General features: G+C 41.7%; 1 protein-coding gene and 1 long non-coding RNA gene across 2 annotated transcripts; one reads left to right on the forward strand and one right to left on the reverse strand.

The window, feature by feature from the left end:
- The first annotated feature begins 2,420 nt into the window (after positions 1-2,420).
- Positions 2,421-21,497, forward strand: LOC105358384 (cholesterol 7-desaturase nvd). The gene is made up of 7 exons (XM_023960959.2): positions 2,421-2,922; positions 6,182-6,370; positions 6,518-6,696; positions 11,205-11,330; positions 13,722-13,838; positions 15,033-15,209; positions 17,889-21,497. Exons 1-7 carry the CDS (start codon positions 2,436-2,438, stop codon positions 18,048-18,050), a joined length of 1,437 nt encoding a protein of 478 aa, XP_023816727.1. The 5' UTR covers positions 2,421-2,435; the 3' UTR covers positions 18,051-21,497.
- LOC144996272 (uncharacterized) lies at positions 8,397-9,882 on the reverse strand. Its single transcript, XR_013659269.1, has 2 exons — positions 9,125-9,882; positions 8,397-8,720 (listed from the first exon to the last, which is right to left on the reverse strand). It is a non-coding gene; the product is annotated as an uncharacterized LOC144996272 (long non-coding RNA).
- Positions 21,498-21,716: the final 219 nt, after the last annotated feature.

Raw genomic sequence — 21,716 nt, forward strand, 5'->3', positions numbered from 1 at the left:
TCTTTTTTAACATCAAACTCGGTTCTATGTGAAACTCAGTCATGAAGATTAGTACTTTAACAGCTGCTATATCTGTAAAATAATGACATAATCAATGTCCTGAAAAAAACCCTGCACTGTGCAGCCCTGTATGTGGACTCAAATGAGGCCTTTGATTCTGTTGACCATCAGCTTTTACAACATATTGGTCTATTTAGGTGGTTCCGCCTTTGAGTGGTTTAGAAGTGATCTTACGCATGGAACCCAGCGTGTGATTGTTGAAGATGGTGGTCCATAGGGGTCCATTTTGACTCCTGTCCTCTTCACCATCTTTATTAATAACCTGGATATCATATGCCAAGTATTAAATTCCATCTTTATGCAGATGCTACTGTCATTTATATAGTTGCTTCAGTCAGGCCATGATTAAGCTTCAGGAAGCCTTCCATCACCTTCAGCTTTCTCTTTGGCAGTTCCACTTGACCATAAATAAAAAAAGAACAAATTCATGATAATCTCCGGGTCTCGTTAACATGACGCACTGAAGGCTGACATTCACACATTGGAAGGGGTAGAAATTGAAAAAGTATCTACCTATTAATATCTGGATGTGTGGACCTTTAATCTTTCACATTGACCACTTGCTAAAAATGTTGAAGGGGGTTTCTGTTACAGAAGCAAGACTTGTTCAGTGCACCATCCTCCCAGGTTTGGTCTATGAGGACATTCTTTACACGAATGCTACCTCTCTAACTCTTCGTAGTCTGGATGCAGTTTATTGCCGTGCCCTGCATTTTATCTCATCTAGCCAATCACTGCGAGATGTTCTCCCTGCTATCTTAGTCTCCTTTCATAGTCAGGCGACAGAGACACTGGCTAATCTTCATCTAAAAGGCCATACGTGGTAAACTGCCTCATTTACGGCATTCTATCTCCTCCTATCAGCTGATATAACTATCATTCTTCACTACGATTGCTCCTCTCTGTTCCCAGATTCCACACTGAATTAGGATAAACAATCTTTTCTATTATTGCTGCTTCTAGAACAAATATTCAAAACTCTGCGTCTGTATGACCTAATTTCATGAATTGTCTAGAACCTAAGCTTTCTGAGCACTTAAAAGAATTAAGCACTTATGTCACTTCTGACCTGACTGTTTTAGCTTTTTATCATTGTTATACTGTTCATTTTTATTGTTTTTATGTCTATGCTATTGTTTAAACTGCATGTTTTTCTTGCGATGATGGCTTTAGTCCCAGGTCTCCCTTAATAAAGAGATTTGATCTCATTGGGATTTCCTGGTAAACAAAGGTTAGATTAAAAAAACAAAAAGAAATTGAGGCACTGGATCCATCCTGCCTTGTACGAATAGTTCAGGCTGGTGGTGGTAGTGTCATGGTGTGGGGGGTAGATTCTTGGGACACTATGGGCTCCAACACCACGGCCTACCTGAGTATTGTTGCTGACCACGTCCATCCCTTTCTGACCACAGTGGACCATCTTCTGATGCTACTTCCAGCAGGATAAGGCACCATGTCATAAAGCTGGAATCATCTCAGACTGGTTTCATTAACATGACAGTGAGTTTTCTGGACTCAAACGGCCTCCACAGTCTCCAGATCTCAATAGGGAACCTTTGGGGTGTGGTGGAACGGGACATCGGCATCATGGATGTTCAGCAGCCGACAAATCTGCAGCAGCTGACAGTTGACTGTCAGCTCGATCAGTTGCTGTGACTCGACTTCAAGATACAAGGAAGGAAAAATAACTAATGAAAAATGAAACCAAATGAACATTTTCAGCTGCTCAACCAGTCACGTTGATTGAAACCTCGTCCCACAGCATTAATGACAGGACGCAACCAAAAGAAAAAACAACCAGAAATCTAACTCACAGAGCCTCATGAGCTCGTTCTTTCTCTTCCTTACAGCAAAGTTGACTTTACTTCCACCCACAGGGTTATGCGACCCTTAAGCAACACAGAAGCTTTTGCCGCTTTTCCCGTCACTCTATCAACAATGACAACTCTGATTTTTGACTCAATCATCTCAATTTAGCTGGAACCGCACCTGCTGAAACCCAGTGAGGGGGAGTTTGTGAGCAATGTGGCTGCAGGCATGAATCCATCATGACTGGTTCTGCCTCAGGAAGAAGTGTTGCAGGAGCGGTTAGCAGGAGCTGGAGGGTTTTCTTAGGTGAAGAATGCTTCTTACATAAACAAGTGTGATGCTTAGAGCAGTGTTTTTCAACCAGTGTGCCGCGGCACACTAGTGTGCCGTGGCTCAAAAAAGGTTGAAAAACACTGGCTTAGAGCATGTTGCACAGTCGCAGTCAAATGATCAAAGGAATGATCTCAAAAGATAAGAAGCCAACAAAGTTGCGACTGGACAACACCCCACCCTCTGATGTTTTGGGTGGGGCATCCGTGGGTTAGTTAATAAGAAGACTTGCAGAGATGTGTCAGTCTGCGCAGAAGCGTCAGATGCTGAGAGCAGCAGAGTTCAAAGCAGACAGAGAGTTTGGACCGAACGCAGAGGGCATGATGATGTCCTGGACGAAGGCCGCAGTGGTTCTGGGGGTGGCAGCGGCTGCGCTCCTCACTCCAGACGGCGCAGAGCCGCAGGAGCCCGCGGGCGGCGGACTGCGCCTGCGCCTGTCACGGAGCGCCACGAGCCGGGCTCTCCTCTGCATCACCGGAGGACTCTCCCTCCTCGCCCTGCACTGGCTGTACCGGCTGCTCTTCTGCCCGCTGGTGCTGCTCCGCACGTCCGATGACGTGGGATACCTGCCCGCGACGGGCCGCTCCAAGGCGCAGGCGGCCAACGAGGCCCGCCGCAGGAGGAAGGTCGGACAGCTGCCCCCGGTGTACCCCAACGGCTGGTACCGAGTGCTGGACTCCTTCATGCTGCGGAAGGCCGAGGTCAAAAGTGTCTCCATTCTTGGTAGGAGGAGGATTTGATTATCGTGAGGCTGCAGTGATGGAGAGTTTTCATTGAAACCTCTTCAGCTGGTTTTTCAGGTCAGCCAACCTGAACTTCCCACTGAAGAAGGCTTTGCTCCTTACCTGCATTCTTACCGCACAGTTCAATCTCACATCTGACAACTTTTGTAATATTGGAGTTGGAAAAAACAAACTAAATGTCCATCATTTTCGCTCTTTACTGACTGATGAGCGTGCTCAGTCCGCTCAGCGACCAGGTTTGGCGAGTTGCTAATGAAAGTAAAAACAAAAAAAAACTTCCAGCTTTTGAGTCTTTTTAATAAAGAAATATACAGGTCCTGCTGTATCCACGGTTACCATGGAAACAATGAGTGGCAACTGACTGATGGCTCCAGTTCTGAGGGTCTGATTTCTATTAGATTTGAGTGGATACTCTCTTTTCAGTGGCTGCTGCGTCTGCGCTCTGGAAGCTTGTTATTGTTGTGAAATTCCACATTTGTCACCTCAGATCGACAGAAGACTTTTCTGACTGACTATGCTGAGGTCAGCTGCCTCCTTAACGTTCACAGGGAACTGTCACCACTGAGGAGGAGCAAGGATCCCCCCACCAATAATACATCAGTGGGGGACAGAAGACTGTTGCAAGGCAGAAAACAGCCTTGCAACAGTCTTGTTGACAAAATTTTGGAGCTCAAAATAGTTGTAGATTGGCGCTGACTCAGCAACAAATCTTTGCCCTGCAGCATCCAGAACCAGATGAACCTGCTCGCGCTCTCTGGGGTCATTCAGGTCGTGGGGCGCGCAATCTGAAGCAGAGGCGTGGTTAAGAAAATCACAGACATGCTCAGCATTATCTGCAGGAGTCAAAATGTTCCCAGTTATCAAACAAGATACATGAAGGAGATCTGATTGCACAGACTTCCAGGTCTCTGCGTTTCCACAGATTATGAAATTCAGTAAATTGGAGTTGCGATAACTAATTAGCCAAATGGAAGCAGAACAATTTAAAAAAAAACTCGTATTGAAAAGCTTTTACGCTTGGTAAAGGTGGTTCTTGAAGCATATGGAAGTTGACATATTTCCCAAAACTGCTATGGAAACACTTATTAATTAATTGAATGAGTCACATGATCACAGTAGCCAGTTTGTAGATAGGAATAGTAATGCGCTTTTTGGTAGGAACTGGCTGCCTTGGGCACTGCGCAGCGGGCATCACCAGAGGTCCCACAGCATCACACAGCTCATCAACCACCATTTTCCAAAATGGCTTCATCCATAGCCACTCCCACATGTAAAGAGCTCGCCGTTCCACGGCCTGAAGAAGACGCCGACGTCTCCTTTGATAGACGATGATGAGCGCTAGTGGCAGAAATTTGAATGTATCTGCCGTCAATCAAAGCGTGATGAGCACCCTGCGTGAGCTGTGTTACTGTTTATTCGAATAACTATGATTTAATGGAAACAGCGTAATTGCAAAAGATGCTGTTGTTACTCAGTGTGTTTATAGATGACTTAGAAAGTAACAGCAACAGTTTTTCTGCAGAGCGGCAGGATCAAAAATTCACCACTGATTTGTGTGTGGGACTGTTGGGTCAAAGTAAGCCCGCCCCCATTTCCACACAGAAAGAACCAGGGGCCCTTTTGCTGTGGGGCCATAGCGATAAAATGATTTAAATAAAGAAATGCATTTTTAACCCTTGTGCTATCCTAGGCACTTTAACATTGGGAGTTGGGTCATCTAGACCCACTAGACAGTGCTCTGAACCTTTTTTCTTCATTGATTTGTGATCTTCACTGGTGTCCATGGATTACATGAAATCTTTCCACCTTTATCCACCTTTGTCATGGTAGGGAGAACCTGTCAGTGTAAGGGTGGGGTCATTTTGACCCTACAAGATAGCACAAGGGTGAATCTTAACTTTCTTAATAAATGTCCTCCATCACTTTCAAAATGCAGCAAGAACATGTTAAAAAAAACCATTTTCATTGGCTTGGTCTTTACATGGAGTTTTTTTTACATTGAGCTGATAACAGTGAACCGTTAAAAAAGGGTAATTTTTGTGCGTTTCACACAAAGGTTTGCTGACCCGGACCAAATGTCATGCTGGGGTTTAACTAATTTGTTTTATCTCTTCAGAGTTGATTTCAGAAGCTGTTAACTTTCATGTTTCTGCATCGTGGTCTGTTAGGGACTTCAGCTAAATCAGTGACAGCATTTCCTCTGAGAATTCCTCAACATCCTGTCCTCAAGTCTTTCAGCTGAGATAACTGCTCGCTGTTTTGACATGATCGTCACAGATTATTTCTTGTTTTTAATATTTTCTGTGATTAAGCAGCCCTTCATGATAAAGCAGTTCTGTTCTCTTTAAGAAGGACATCTTTCTGCTTTTTCTTCCCTCTTGCCTCATGCTTCGCTGGTGTTATGATCAACACTGTGAACCGATTTTCTTTGTTTCCAGCATCTATAATCAGCTGGATGTGCCAGAGCAGTGTTGTGTTGTTGGGCCGGGTCACGTTCTTCCCCGTCACAATGCAGGGCAGCTCTGATACATTTGGAGGGGCTGAGGTTGTGCTGACTCTGAGCTGCCTGGCTGTAGTCAAATAGTGGGCGGAGACGTTCAGGTGTCGTTTCTCAATCCAGTTTGCATGTCTGTACGGCCTGGAAGACCTGCAGTTACACAAGAGCTTGATTACACCTCCAGTCATTAAAACCTGCTTTTATTTATGGCAAAATATAAAAAAAACGAGTCATGATAAATTAAAGTGAGGAGAACTACGATTTTTTTGGAACATTGCTGCCCTCTATTGTTCAAAAGTATATTGAATGTTTTGCTTGTGGGAACTGTGTTAACCCTTCAACTGCCTGATCAGCAGGCAGATCACATTTTAAAATCATTGATGATTATTAATCACTCAAGGCAATAAGTCGTTAAAAAATATTCTCGTTGATTTTATTTTGGTGGGTTGCTAAAGAGCCAAATAACTAAATTGATGAAAAACATAAAACCGCGGAAAAAAGTTTTCAAATATATGAAATTTGCTGTTAGGAAATCATATTTTTCGGTTTCTCAAATGATTCTTTGAAATAAAAATGACCAAAATAGGATAGAAAAACGTTATTGTCCATTAAAACTGCAGTCAATTATTGAGAAATGCAGGTTAGAAATAAGATGACAGTTTTAGGGTAAAAACTAAAAATGTATTAAAAAATGAGAAAAGACTCAATCTGCAGCTGTTTTCCTTGTGTTATTGTGCTGCAGGTCAACAGCTGGCCGTGTTTCGTGGCGAGGACGGGAAGGCCTATGTGCTGGACGCCTATTGTCCCCACCTGGGCGCCAACCTGGCAGTGGGGGGGCAGGTGTCAGGGAACTGCTTAGAGTGCCCGTTCCATGGATGGCAGTTTAATGGGGGCGATGGAAAGTGTGTGAAGATTCCTTATTCAAAAAAAGGTAAGGAGAAGAGATGATGATGATGATGATGACGACGACTGCATCCTGTGCTTCATCAACCCGCTTAAAGAACATTTTCTAGCGCTTTCACTGTGAAGTTGGACTTTTGGTTCCTGGAATATTCAGTCCTGGATTTCTGTCCTTCAGTCCCAGAGTCTGCCAAAGTGCGCTCCTGGATCTCCTGCGAGCTGAACGACCAGATCCTGGTGTGGTTCCACTGTGACGGGGAAGAACCCACGTGGAGTGTTCCTGAGCAGGAAGAGATCTCCAACGGCTCGTGGGTGTACCGCGGGAGAACTGAACACTTCTTAAGCGCTCACATCCAGGTCAGCCAGATTTGCTTCTGTTTGACTCACCTTAAGGTTTACGCATTTCTGTCTTAACACGATTCACATCAACCCAACAAACGTTCTCATTATAGAGAGATAATCTGAGTAAATTCAAGAACTTTAAAACTTCAGTTCATATTTTATTCTTATGCTAAAGAACCTGCCTTACCTTCAGTCACTGATCAGGAAAAGGTAGCTAACCTGCAATAAATCCAAAATAGATCATCAGTTAAACATGTTTTTCTAAAAACTGAGGTTAATTTTTGACTTTTCTCACATAATCTGTCAGATCTGATGCATTGAAAAATCACTTTTCTGACAATCAGACAACCTGAAGAAGCCAAAAGATCCCAGACAGGAACTCTTAATGCCGCCTTTAAAGACCCACTCTGATGAAAATTGTGTTTTTGATGAATAGAGGGCCAATATCAGGCTCTTCTTCAGCCTTTCAGAGTAAACTATATCCATATATATGATAATATATTACCTTTGGCGCACTATAGAATGATTTTTTTAAATGAAAAATGAGAGTTTTTGCAGCTCCTTTTCCTACCCAGAAGTAAGACGACTCGATTTCTGAGGCTTCGCCTTTTTGCTCCTTGTGGGTGCCGCCCATTTCATGACTTCAGCCTAGAGCCGGACTCGGCAGCGTGTCTGCGTTTCATCTAAGAAAACAAACAACATCCGAACTTTTGCAAAGATGGATGTACTGATTGGGCATTTAACCCTTGTTCTATCCTAGGCACTTTACCATTGGGAGTTGGGTCATCTAGACCCACTAGACAGAGCTCTGAACCTTTTTTCTTCAATGATTTGTGATCTTCACTGGTGTCCATGGATTACATGAAATCTTTCCACCTTTATCCACCTTTGTCATGGTAGGGGGGAACACGTCAATGTAAGGGTGGGGTCATTTTGACCGTCAGAAGATGTTTCATGTCTCGCCATAACCTTGGACAATGCTCAGAATATGGACCCTTTTATTTCACAGCATTACCTTTTAATAATAAAATTGCTTAATCAATTATTGGAGATGGTTAAAATGATTGATCTTTAATTATATCACTTCACTTGCTCCAAAAATGGATTCATGAATTTTCCTAATGAGACATAATTTGCACCTTTTTTTTATTTTTTTTACTTGTTCTGTCCAACAACTGAGCAAACAGATTAGAGCTGAAGGCCTTTTGTGTTGGACAGGTTTTACCATCACAACAAGAGGTTATAGAACTTCGAGAAACCAGAGTGTAGCTTTGTATAAACCCCTTTTTGTTGTAGTATTTTTTATTTATTTGTTACATTTAGTGTGTGTGGGGAGGGAGAGGGGAAGAATGTGAGGGGGGGGGGGGGGGGTGAAAGAGAGTAATTACACCAGATCTGCTGGAAAGACAAATATTACATCAAAGGCGAAATTCTGACACGAAGATGAGCGTAAAATATCTGTCCATCAATACACTGTGGGCAGGGCCGGCCCTGGTCTTCTGGGGGCCCTAAGCGAAATGTAATTTGTGGGCCCTCTAACTGATCAGCAGCACCAAAAAAACGCAACTGTTGTTGTAATATAAATGAGATCTGTCTATTAATACATTTGTGAATTATTGTTGCTGCCAAAGAATTGAATACAGTATATTGCCTGCATGTTGGATGCACATTAAGTGGTGCTAAACAAATTTTAAATGCAAAGAAAAAAAAAAGAATGACAAATGTATATAGATATATATTTTTTAATGTAACATTAGGCACTCAACAAATGACATTCACAAAACTCCAACTTATTAAAAACAGCAACTTAATTGCAAATCAAATGACAATAAAACAATCCAACATAAAGAACACAACAGCTCAATGAGGGGGAGTTTGGAAAGTCAGAGTCTTCATCAGTCTGAAAAGGACCAAATCCATTCTTACTGGATCAGAGAGTGTGGTTGGCCGTTCAGCTGGACCAACTGGGTTTGAGGTACCGGTAGGTGGAATTTTGGATCCAGTAGGCTCCTCTTTCATACACGCCTCTCTTGGAGCCTCTGGAACATGAGATACATAACTTCAATAAAAGCAAACAGTGAAAAGTCAAACAGTCAAATGTTTCTCTTTCAACAGAAGATGTGGTGACAGGAGTTTCTCCTGCAGCTAAAAAACAAGAATTATTATTATACAATAATCAATGATAAAGCTAATAAAATATCTATAGCAGAATACTAATAATATATTAGCTCGTTTAAAATCTGTGTGCAGGTTTTTCACAATGTCATGATCTTTTTATATATTTATGAGAGATTTATTGTTTGATTGTATATTTGCATAAGGTCATATTTCATTAATTTAATTATGAACAGTTTGGAGCTCCATACTCTTCAGCTGCTGTTTATGAAAAAAAGGGTTTATGCAGACACTGTTTTTCTATTACTTTACATGCTTTTAAAATTACCTGAGATGAAATCTTCAGTGAAGTCAGGAACATCTTGGGATTTGGACGCTGCACCACCTCCAGTACTTTTTGAGAGCAGAAGAAACTGTCTGATGAGACACAACTGTGCAAAACATCATCATTATGTAAAATAATGCATGTGCAAACTACAAATAAGAAATAAATGTACCTATTTATAAATAATAAAATGTGAACACTAATTTGAGAATAAGTGGAAATATAAGCCTTTTATACACTTCTTTTTGTATTATTTTGTATGTTCATAATTTTAAAATTAGTACATTTATTTTGTTTGTCATTTATAGATGAGAACATTTATTTCCTATGTATTTGGTAGTTTTTATTCTCCATATTTCATGCCAATGCAAGATTTTAAGACACACTCATTGTTGTAAAACTCAGACTACCTGACTGTCTATAACAGATAAACAGCAGTTTTTATGCTGTAATAAACCGGAAAATGCAGAACGCACTAAGTATGTGTTAGCAAAACAATGAAACAAAACGATAACGTGAGTTAAAACATTTTTCAGCCACCATATAGTTGTCATTATTTACTTTTCTTTACTCTCCGCCGTTTTAGAAGGACATGTCCGACCACATCTTGGAAACTTGGGTATCAAAATTATTTTCGAGTTTTCCATTGGAAATTACGACAAACGGGGTCGTTTATGTGCAAACTTCAGCTCAGACACATCGCTTCGTATTTTACGTAAATTGCGCAGCTGCACAGAAATGCTGGATAATGTAAAAATAAAGCCCCAACATCCTCCAAACTTACCTTGTGATTGATGTTGAAGTTCTTTATCTTTTTTTAGCTCCTGGTGGTGGATAAAGTCTCTGAGGCATGACGTTTTCTTGTTGTCGCTTTGATCAGCGTGACAAAATGTGCTGATTTTTTCTTTTCCCCAACTTTATTGAAACAAAATGCGCTCGTAAATGCACACCGTGCCAGGCTCAGATGCAATTATATTGACCAATCGTTGCTAAATGGTGTAACGTCATTATTTGGGTTGCCAGATTGGTTCATGTGTGCTGACAAGGGGGATCATTAAAGTGCAGGCAACTTTCTTTTGCACAACATTCAGAGCACACGTTGGTAAGGAAGTTCTATGAAATGGGTTGCCAGATTTGGGTCTTTTTTAATTTAATTTTTGTCGCCACTTCGGGGCCCTGCTGGTGACGGGGGCCCTACGCGGCTGCGTAATTCGCGTATAGGGAGGGCCGGCCATGACTGTGGGTTAGGAGGAGGGATGAAGCAGACAGGGAGCAGTGTGGTAGTGTGCACGTGCACGTGGGGGTGGAGATACATGCATGCTGCCGAAGTGAACCGTGTGTTCATAAGGGGAGCCAGATCCCCCTCAGCCCGACCAGCCAGACCAGGAGAGGGTAGGAGAGACCCACAGGCCAGGAGCGCCCCCGGCATTGGGACCCAAGCAGCCTGGGAGGGGGATTGTTTGCTTGGGATCGTCACCCAAAAGCACTGGATTGTGCCCCCTTGTGGTTACATATTAAACCAAGATAGAAACTGAAGCATTAATTTGCACATATTTTTTAACTTTTGATACTTGATCTGCATTTGCTATGAAGATTTTTGAAATAGTGTTATGTCTATTTTTTCTGATATAGTGTTATTGTTAAACATATTCAGGATTTTTCCAATGAATATGATCTGCATATATTTTAGATAACTGATCTGCATGTTTTGTGTTGATTTCTAAAATAGATATGTCTAGTTTTACACAATTAAGTAATTCTTCTTTGTCGTGTAATTTAGTGATACTTAAAGATTCTTAATTCTGTCTGATAAAAGTTATAAACCGGATAATAATAAGAACATGTAATAAAAATGGTTACGGTAGAACAGGGGTGGGATTATATAAGTATGCTTCCTTCCACTCCCTTTCAAGCAATCTTTGATTTAATGTCCAAGTATCCAAAGTTTGATACGTCCTTGTATGAATGTATAACTGCTGATTGTATTGTTTTGTGCATTAAACTTGCTTTGATTGCTTGAAATAAACCAAAATCAAATCAAAATAAGCTTCATGATGAACCTCGTTGTTTTTCGTACACACAGGAAGTTGCTGAAAACGCCGGAGATGTGGCTCACCTGTTCCACCTGCACGGGCCGGGCATCACCAGCGGCGTGGATCTGCGTTACATCAACAGCAAACTGTGGGAGTTTGTACGACATGACTGGAAGGTAAAACTCCTTTTCATCTGCAAAAACTAAAACGAACATGTTGGTGTTTCAGGAGGATCGTTTTCTTTGCATTTCTACTGTTTTAGGGGATGGGACAGCAAATCATTCACCTATTTCTAATCCCTTCCTCTGCATCTTCCTCTCTCACACCATCCACCTCCTCTTAAGTCTTCCTCTAGACCTCTTATCTGGTAGCTCCAACCTCAGCATTCCTGTTCCTCCTCTCAACGTCTCCGAACATTTCCATCTCCTCCATTCATCTCCAGAACATCTTCCATGATCTGTTCCTCTGATGGATTCATTCCTGATCCATTCTGTTCCCAAAGACAACCTCAGCATCTTCACCTCTGCTGTCTCCAGCTCTGCCTCCTGTCTCTGCATCAGAGGCTCTGAACCAACAACATGGCTGCTCTCACCACAGTCTGCCACATCTTTCCTTTCAGTCTTGATGACACTCTTTAGTCACCCATCACACCTGAAACCTTCCTCCACCTGTTCCAACCGGTTATCACATGCTTCTTAACCTTTTTCCCAAACTCCCTGTTGTTCCGAACTATTCGCCCTAAAAACTTAAAGTCTTCCACCTTCTCCACCTCTGCTCCATGTGACCTCACTGTTCGTCTTGAGATTCTTTCATCTACGTTCTGGTCCTTTCCAGAGCAAACCTCCAAATATTTAGATGTCCCTCTGCCTGCCCCGACCTTCACTACAGATCACAGTGTCATCTGCAAACATTGTGGTCCGTAGTGATTCCCGTCTTACCTCATCTGTCAGTCTGTCCGTCACCATGGAAACAAGAGGTGGTGATGTCCCACCTCCACCTTCAACTCCTCTGTCACACCTACAGAACATCTCACTGTGTCTTCCAGCTAGCATTCATGTCTACAGTATCCTCAAAGCCAAATGTTTCATGTGTGCTTCTCTTTCTCTTCTTGAAACCATGTAGTTTTTCTCAAATGTTCACCTCTGACCTTAGTTTAGCTTCCACTACTCTTTCTCCTAACTTCCTTGATGACTCATCGGCTTTGTTCTCCTACACCACCATCATCTGCTGTCTGGCTCCACTTTCCCTGGACACAATTTTTCTGTTATTGATCTCTTTCAGATACAACATCCACCTGCATTCCCGGCCTGAACATCAAAGTTAACCATCATTTTATCACATCTGTTTCCTTCATCCACATGTCAGCTCAATCCCCCCCCCCGTCCCCTTCAGAGGAACCCTGGATCATTTCTCCTCCTCCTCCAGCTCACATCCTAACAGACAACATTCAACATTTCACCTTCAACTTCCAGCTTCAGACCCATCTCCCTCTCTTCACCTCCAGAACATTTTTATCAAACTCCTTCAGGATCTCTCCTCCGTTCCTCTTTCCATCCACATCCTGATCAAATCCAGAAGCTTTGATCTCTTTCCATCTGGTCTCTTCAACTCACAGGAGATCCAGATCCATCTAGATAAACTCTCTAGTTTTCCTGTCAGAGTTCCTACATTCAAAGTTGCTCCTCTTCTGTCTACAGACACTCCGTCCTCCTGTCCTTCTTCCACCAACAGCTGTTCAGTTTTTACCAGAACCCTGAAGGTCAACAGAACCACTGATGGTTGTTGACCCGACAGATGTAGTCTGAAAGTTCTGTTTATCATTTGCATTTGGCTTTGGTTTTTCATTGGAGGCCTTTCCTGACTTTTCCTTCTGCTTGGGATCGTCACCCAAAAGCTCTGGATTGTGCCCCCTTGTGGTTATAAATTAAACCAAGATAGAAACTGAAGCATTAAACATGAACACAAAGAAAATCTGAGTGTTTGTCTTAGTTTATTTCTTACCTTAAGTCTTAGTTTTCAGACTAAAATTCAAACTAAGACATAAAACAGAACATGAACTGAGACGTAAAAGTATTTCAATTGAAGCTCTTTTAAACTGTAAGAATTTAACAAGGTGGCTAAAAATGTACATTTTTTGGCATTCAACTCTTCTTTTTTTCATGTTGAATCATTTCTTCATCTTCAGTCATGACTTTTCTGTATTAGCTTTCAGGAAAAAAAACTGCCATCAGCAGTTAGCTTTGCTTCATTTTTCTTTATAGGTTTTTCTTCTTTTTTTCCTCTGAAATTACTCTGTTTTTACTCCATTCTGGTTAAAAAACACTAATCACTGTCCTCATTTTGTTCCTCCACTTTCTGGGTGGTGTAAGGTGGAAGCTTCTCTTCCTGAATCAAACTAAAAATCGATTTCAAAGAAGGATTCAAACCTAATTTCTTCTTTTCTAAAATGCTGGTGAAGAATAAAGACAAATTGTCAGATTTTTAAGTGTATAATAATCAGTAATGTGATTTTGTCATCTCTGAGCCTGATGTGTGTGTAAACCTCAGTGTGTCCCTGTCTGCTGAAGGTGGAGTGGGAGGCAAACAAACCCGAGAAGCACTGCTCAGAGATGAACCTGAAGCACAGCATGACTCTGTTCGGGTCTCACTTCTGTCTGCTGGATCTGCATGTGCTGGCTCGCCAGGTACAGAACGGCGCGGCGCTGACAGTTTGGTGGTTGATTAGGAATTAAAGGGACCAAAAGTCAACACACAAGGGAAACTGGAACAGTCTAGCATCCTCAGGATTCTAAAAGGGAGAAATGATGCAGCAAAAAATCAGTCATGAAATCTAAAGTAACTTTGGAGTTTGAAATTTTGTCCTTGAAAAGCTTTAATGGAAACCAACGATGTCCCCACTGAAGGGCAGAGTGACACATGAAGCCTGTTTTACCAGAAATAAAGAGAGTTCAGGAGCCACTAATTAAAAACATGAAAATATGACAAATATCGTTTTAGACCATTTTTTTGTTGGTTTTTGGCTAAAAAATAGAAAACATAAAAAAAACATTATCTATAACATTTTAGAATAGATAAGTGGTTTCACCAAATCATCTTTGATTAATTTACATTATAACAACTCTGAACCTTAAAATAAAATAATCTTTTAAAATTTAATGATCCTTAAAGACATTTGCTAATCTGAACTCTATGTAAAGAATCCAGACTTTTTCCGTCTTATTGGACAGTTTGTCCAAACAAACATCTTCGATCTCTTCTAGTCTCCTTCAGCGGCTAAAAATGAAAATCGAGGCACTTTTCCTTTGAAAGTTTTTTAATTCTACATTTACCAGACCTTTACTCTTCCCCTAAATATGTCAAATGAGTACAATAGGCACATTATCATCTATTTGGCACTGCAGGTATTATTTTACATAAATTCTTAATTGTTCTTTTTCAAATACCTCTGCTGAACGTAAAGGCATTCCAGAGAAGAATGAAATAAAATCCTTAAGAAAAAAATGTCCTTTAACTAAGTTGATGAATCACATATAATGTAGGATAATCATTATTTTATTCTTTTGAATTTCAGTTCAGAGACGCTGGAGTGTGGTCGGTGACGTCATGCGTGACGTGTTGACCTGCCTTTTGTCTCTCAAACACTCCAACTATGAAACTTGGATTGATGAAGAGTCTGTTCTATTCATGTCAGGGTCATCACAGCTTTGTAAAGTCTTCAATCTGTTTCTTTTCAAAACTGCTGAAGAAGAAGAACTCTCTAAAGTTGACTTAGTTCATAATGATGACACATCAAGGATGCGGTCCTCTGCTGCTTAACTTGGTACTTGTTTGGTGATGTGCAGTACCTGGCTGAACCTCCTGTGGTTTCACACCTCCAGGTGGGCCCAAGTTTAGTGTTTCTGGATTTCAAACACCCGTTCCTGGGCCGGGGGATGATGCTGCAGTCTGTGACTCCCGTGGAGCCGCTTCTGCAGTGCATCACTCACACCCTCTACTACCAGGCCAACATCCCAGCTGTGGTGCCCAAATTCATCCTCAGGGGAGAGTGCATGCAGGTGCAGTAGTATATATTCTTTCCTTGTATCCTCAGAAAACAGTGCTGCCCAACCCTGGAGCTCCAGATCCAACGTCCTCTGTGTGTTTTCCTGCTCTGCCTGCTGCTGAAACAGGTGGCTTTCACTGTAGCAGAACCTGGTTTCTCTTGGTCCAGAGGCTACAGGGTGCTAGATCTGGTGGATCCACATAGGCTTTCATCAAAGTAATACTGGGATATCCAGGATAAGTCAAACATTTGACATAGTCGGATAATCTCATCCTGGTTTGTTCCCTTGCCTTTGTCAGAATGGATAAAGTAGGCGTCAGGAACCAATGGCTCGCGAGCCAAATCTGGCCCTTTTGATGACCACATCTGTCTCGCAGACAAATCTTTAATTATAAAGAAAAATGTTTTCATTAGACCGGTCCTTCTCAGGCGCGATGCGATGCTGGGGGGGTCAGTAGTAGCGTTGCTTGGAGAAAAAAAAATCGGCGCCACTATCAGTTTCCTGTTATCTGTTATATCACAGAGTTTGTACCAGCCTGAAAGCTGTGAATTCTCGTCCCTGCAGCTGAGCGCCCCCATCTTTGGGAAGGAGCGTGTGTGAAGGAAAAGGGGAGGGGAAGTGGGCACAGGCAGCGAGGTGAAAACGGCACACTGATTGTCAGAACTTAGAACACGCTGCTCGTCATATACCAAACACTGCAGCGTGTGAGAATTGCTGTGGGTGGATACTGGCTGTCTGCGGGTAAAAGTCGTGGACCGCTATGTAAGCCTGTAGAGACTAAATGTATTCCAGTGGGCATGACCTATGGCCGTCATACCCAGAGGCTGTAGTGAACTTGTAGAAAGGGTGAGACACAGGCCCTTTTTTAAACTCCCTGAAGACTTTGCAAGGAGCTCGTTATTGCTGTTCACGTGTTTAGTGTGCGTCTCTTCCATACAACCTGACTGACAAATGAGGAAATTAGACAATGAGTGCGTAGTTTGTGTGGTCACCCTACTGTCACTTATGTATCACCTCCACACCTCATGCGTGCACGCAGTCAGTAAAGAGTCAGTATGGCACCGTGCAACAGTATCACCCGTACATCACCACCACATGAATGCAGCATTTCTCTAAGTTTTACATGAGGTACATCAAGCCGTTGGTGCAATTGGCTCTAAAATTAGAACAAACGTTTTAACCTAAAAAAAAAATTCTGTTTTAAAATATAATTTTCAGTCTAAATGTTTTTCTTTCTCACTCCATGCATCTGCTCCTGGTCCGGCACTTCTATCCCATTTTAGAACCCTATGTGGCCCGCCAGTCAAAATAATTGACCACCCCTGGTCTATTTGAACCATTAAAAAAATGAAGTAAAAAAAACATTTACAGAACCCAGATATATGAGAGATGTTGTTGTGATGTGGTTGTAACTGAGTTTATTTAAACTTTCTCGTCCTTCTCTCTCACTGTGTTGCTGCTCTGCAAAGCTGTTGCTCCTCAGCAGAAGTGAGACTCTGCTGTCACACAGAAAGTGCTAATAGTTCTCCGAAAAGCTGATAATGAGGTTGAAGAAACGCAAACAGTCCCTTGTTCAAAAACAGAAACTAAATAAAGGAATGATTCGATTTCATTTTGAAATGATTGAAAATTTTAATCAAACAGAAACGACCTTATTTGTTGTCCACTATATCCTTGATGAAAATCGCACCACCAACTGACAAAAGAGGTAACTGGGTTTTCTGTATTAAGAAAATACTGTCTTTTTTTAATCAAAGTGTTTTAAATAGAAATCCAATAAACACAAATAAAAAGATATTTTTTGATCTTTCATATTCCTAACTGCTCAGTGTAAAACCTGGTTCTGTTGGATAAACGCAGAGATAATATCCAGGCAATGGTTATGCCAGAAGTCTGAGCGCTGCCTCCCCCTCTGGTCACCAGCGAGAAAAAGTTCTAAACACACTACATCTCCCAGAAACCCCAGTGCACAGTTCCTGGAGACCACACACCTGACTTTCATTTCCAATATTAACGATACGAAGCCCATCAAGACGACTGTTGTTGTGAATTTGGGCTATACAAACAAAATTGAACTGAATTGAATTAAATCACTCATAGTTCTTTGAGCACTGTACTGAGGCTCACTCAGTGTAAAGTATTGTTTGTGCCACTCTGCCTGCATTACCAAGTGTTTTATCCAGACCTTCTTTTTTCTTTACTGATGCTCCCATGCTTGTTATTGACCCCTGCCTGCCTGACTTTGATTTAAATTTGTAGACTTTTAGCTGAACTAATAAAACCTGCTGCAATCGGAAAAGCCGTCTGTCCGCTCCTGTGACAGGTAAATGGTTTTTAGACTAATGATGTGTGATTGAATAATATTCCATGCCACATCTGACCATCTTTGGCGGCACACTGGTTGAAAAACAGAGCTTCAGGATGCTGTCTGCACTCTGAAATTAGCCCCTGACACCCCCCACCCCCCACACACATGTAAATGTCAGATGTCAGCAGCAGTTTCTGGTTGGTGACATTTAATCAGCAGCAATAGATGGCGGTTCCCTGCAGATAAAATAGGAATATTTCATGGTGTAGGACGCTCCTTGTCGTGTATCTGTCAGGGCTGCTTTCCTACAGAGGATCCTCTTCTCCAATGTTTAAGTCACATTTTTTAATTCTGAACTGCTGTGTTTTTCTCTCCCTGGGCAGTTTGAGCGAGACGTGATGATCTGGAACAATAAGAAGTACATCTCCAACCCTCTCCTGGTGAAAGAGGACTCCACCATCCGGAAGCACAGGCTCTGGTACAAGCAGTTCTACAGTGAGAACAGCCCGACGCTGCAGTACCAGAATGACGCCCTGGACTTCTGACGGGCCAGACCGCCCCCAGGTCAGGATGGACCGTCTCCTCAGATGAAGGAGTTCCCTTCAGCACAAACCTCATGAAACATCGAGAACGCCATGAACCTCGCGCTGCTCTGCGTTCTTTTGAGCGCCGCAGCGGAACCCAGAAAACCGACGGTGTCAAACTGCCTGAAAGCTGCATTACTGAATGCAGTAATGATGACAACAAACCTCGCAGATACAGAGCATATTGCAGCCAGTGATCAATGTCCAGAGGTTTAGCAGAATTTTTAAAAAGACTTTGGAACTTTTTCTGGAAAAAAAACAAACATTTTTGATTCAAAAAAACAACAACGCTGCAGTAAGTTCTGCTTCCTGGACAGAAACCTGACATTTTCTGCACTTCTTTGAGCTAAGATGTCAAAAGTCACTTAAAAAGTGTAGCACGTTCAGATTCTGTGGCTGTAAAACAAGCCCACATCACCACCTTACCACCTCCGTGCCTTACAGTGTTGACACACGAGAATTCATCTTTGCTTTTCAGGCTGTCAGGAGGTGTAGCTGGTAAGATGCTGGCTTCTCCATCGCACACATCTCCTCCTCCTCATGAAGGGTTGGAGGACACCTATTTGTTGTTTATGCTAATTTATTTTAAAACTTTGACAGACCTTCAGTCTCAGATCATCCCCGGGTTTTTCTGTAGTTTGTTTTTTCTCACTTTTATGGTTTTGAACCAGTTTAATGCTCTCTTGCAAATGAGTAGAAAAAGCTTTTAACCCATCAAAAAGTTGGTTCTTTTTAAGAAAACGTAACAACTTTGACAAAACATTTACTGAAAAAATATTTTAACTTTTATGTGGCTTATTTACACATTAACCCATTGATTTAGAATTGATGATTCACATTAGCAACATCATCCTTCATAGTGTTTTATCATTCCCTCTGAAATTGACTTCTTTGAAACCTTTTTGCAAAATTTCCCTATTTGTTTTTGACTTTTTTGTGATACTTTAATTGAAAAAAAACAACAAACTTTGATCTAATCTTGCATTTATTGTTGCACTTATGTAATTGAGTATTTTTTCCAAAGAATTTTGAATCGTGCCTGAAATGCTTTGCTTCTCCCATTTAACTTGGCAGCTTTAGTTAAAATCAAATCATCATTTTTCCTTGCTTTCGCTGAGTTCTTGAACTAGAAAATCTAAACGTTTCTTTCAGATTTTTAGTTTCCTAAATTTCGATCCATAGCCTCGTCAACGATCTTCTTCAGCTGGCAGTCTTCACACGTGCATTTGTGTAGGACACACTTTCTATCAAGGCGTGGACTGTTTCAGGAAAAGCTGCCTGCCATAAAGAAATGCCGACATCTTTCTGAACTGTGCCAACAGGTCGACTTCAGGAAACTTTTTTACCATATCTGAGCCAAAGATGTTTGAACACGAGCCTTGTAGTTTTTCTTTTTTTTTCTTGCAGGCCAACACACTTTACTATTTTTTATTTTTAGTGATAAGACATTTAGCTAGGCCTTCAGGGTCAGAGGTGTTTTTGTCTTTCAGTCTGACCTCTGGGGTTCAGGTAAGAGCAGGTGGGATCACTTCTTGATTGAAATCTCCTATTTATTTATTTAGGGGAAAGCTTATATTTATTTACTGGTATCAGTTTTTTTTTCATTATAAGACTTATGATGTTCTATATTTCTGCTAGTATGTCTGATCTGCTGCTAACATATTGGCTAAAAAGTAGCTTTTTAAAATTTATTTATTTCAAATAGCCCGTGAATAACACATTGTTTCCTGTGAAACACAGATTTTCAGGCTTTATAATGACTGTGAATGAAAAAGGACTTTCAGGATTTTGCATGAAGCCCTGCTTACTGTGTGCACTTATTTGAATTTCTTTATCAACGTGGAACATCCTAAAAATGCAATTAAAAGCACACTGGTCTCCTAAAATGTTCTATTTGCCTTTTTAAATGCAGATTGTTTGAGGCTTGTCTGAGGAATGGAGGAGAAATGTTGAGGTGTGCAGAGAAACTACAGAAGAATAAAACTGATGAGTCACGATGAAGTTATGGAAAAGAGCAGTGGAAGCTAGACTGAGGTCAGAGGTCAACATTTGTGAACATTAGTTTGGTTTCACGCAGAGAAAGAGAAGCACAGAGGCAGACAGGACATCTGTATTTAAATAAAAGCTCAGGTGGAACAGTGAAGGGAGCAGAAGAGGAGGATGCAAAGGAGAGCTGGATCCATGTTAATAATGATAATGGATAGTATTTATCTGCGCTTTTCAAGACACCCAAAGCGCTTACATTGTGTCCATTATTCATTCACTCCTCATTCATACTTGGTGATGGTAAGCTACGGTTGTAGCCACAGCTGCCCTGGGGCAGACTGACAGAGGCGTGGCTGCCATTTCGCACCTATGGCCCCTCTGACCATCACTGGGACATTCATACACATTCACACACCAGTGGAGCCACACTGGAGGCAAGGAGGGTGAAGTGTCTTACCCAAGGACACAACGACATTTTGGCTGGTGGGAGCGGGGATCGAACCGCCAACCCTTCGATCATTGGACGACCCGCTCAACCACCTGAGCCACTGCCGCCCCATTCACTGATCAGTGAGTGGAACATGGATGTTGTTTCAAAGGGAAAAAAGCTTCTGGCGTTGCAGACATTTGTTACATCTACTAGACGGTAACAGGATGGTTACCACGGAGGTTTCTAATCCTGTGGGTGTCTGTTGGGGAGTTGATCTAACTTGAAGACCCCCATTCCTTTCGTGCCCTGACCCAAAACTTCACTGATGTCACAAGGTGAGAACCTGCTTGTTTTCATGGATTGGGAGGGGCTGGTGCTCAGAGAGCAGGTTTTTAGAGGAATACTTAGAAATGCCTGAACGGATCAAAGTACAGACTTGGGATTGTCTTTTGTGAGGACTAAGCATCATAATATGCTTAAAAGCTCAAAAAGCTGATTTTGCATGGTCCTTAGGTCCTTTATCATCTTAAATCCATTTTGGGTTATATTACAACAGTCGTTAACGCTGCTTTACTGGAGCCCTGTGATTGTATGTGTAGACGGTTAGCTCAAATATTAGCTCAGGTTAAAGCATAGCTAATGTTAACAGTTCCTGGGAGATGTAAGCGCACCCTGAAATAGAAAATGCTGTCATCTCTTTCATCTCTTTCTTCTTTCTGAAGTCATGCCCAAACTCTTTTGTCTCTGAAGAGCAAAGTTGTTTGGCACAACCTACCCCTCTTCAAGCAGACTCACTGTTGTCCTATGTCCGTCTAAGCATAATTTTGTCATGTGCAGATTTCATGTTTGTGTTGCTGCTGTGAGTTGCAGTCATAAAGCAGAGGGCTCAGCAGCCATCCCTGCAAAGAGCGACTCCAGAGATTTACTGGGAGACTCCTTTACCTGTTGCAACTGTTTTAGTTCTCTGTTTAATAAATAACATTTTAAATTGTTTTTGTAATGTTTGCAGTGTTTTGTTAAGCTTTTTGAATAACCATTGGGACAATTCAGCTTCTAACACAGTAAATTGTGATGCAAACTCCACATCAAACACAGAAAAATAAAAATCGGCCAAAAGTCTCTCATTAATTGTGAGGTGCTGTAAGCTAGCAGGAGAGAGTGTAAACATAGGGATGATAAGCTGACAGCATAGGTTGTCAGATAATTAGCTT

Source organism: Oryzias latipes, chromosome 12, assembly GCF_053564925.1.
Source record: "Oryzias latipes strain Hd-rR chromosome 12, Olatipes_Hd-rR_3.1".
NCBI lineage: Eukaryota > Metazoa > Chordata > Actinopteri > Beloniformes > Adrianichthyidae > Oryzias > Oryzias latipes.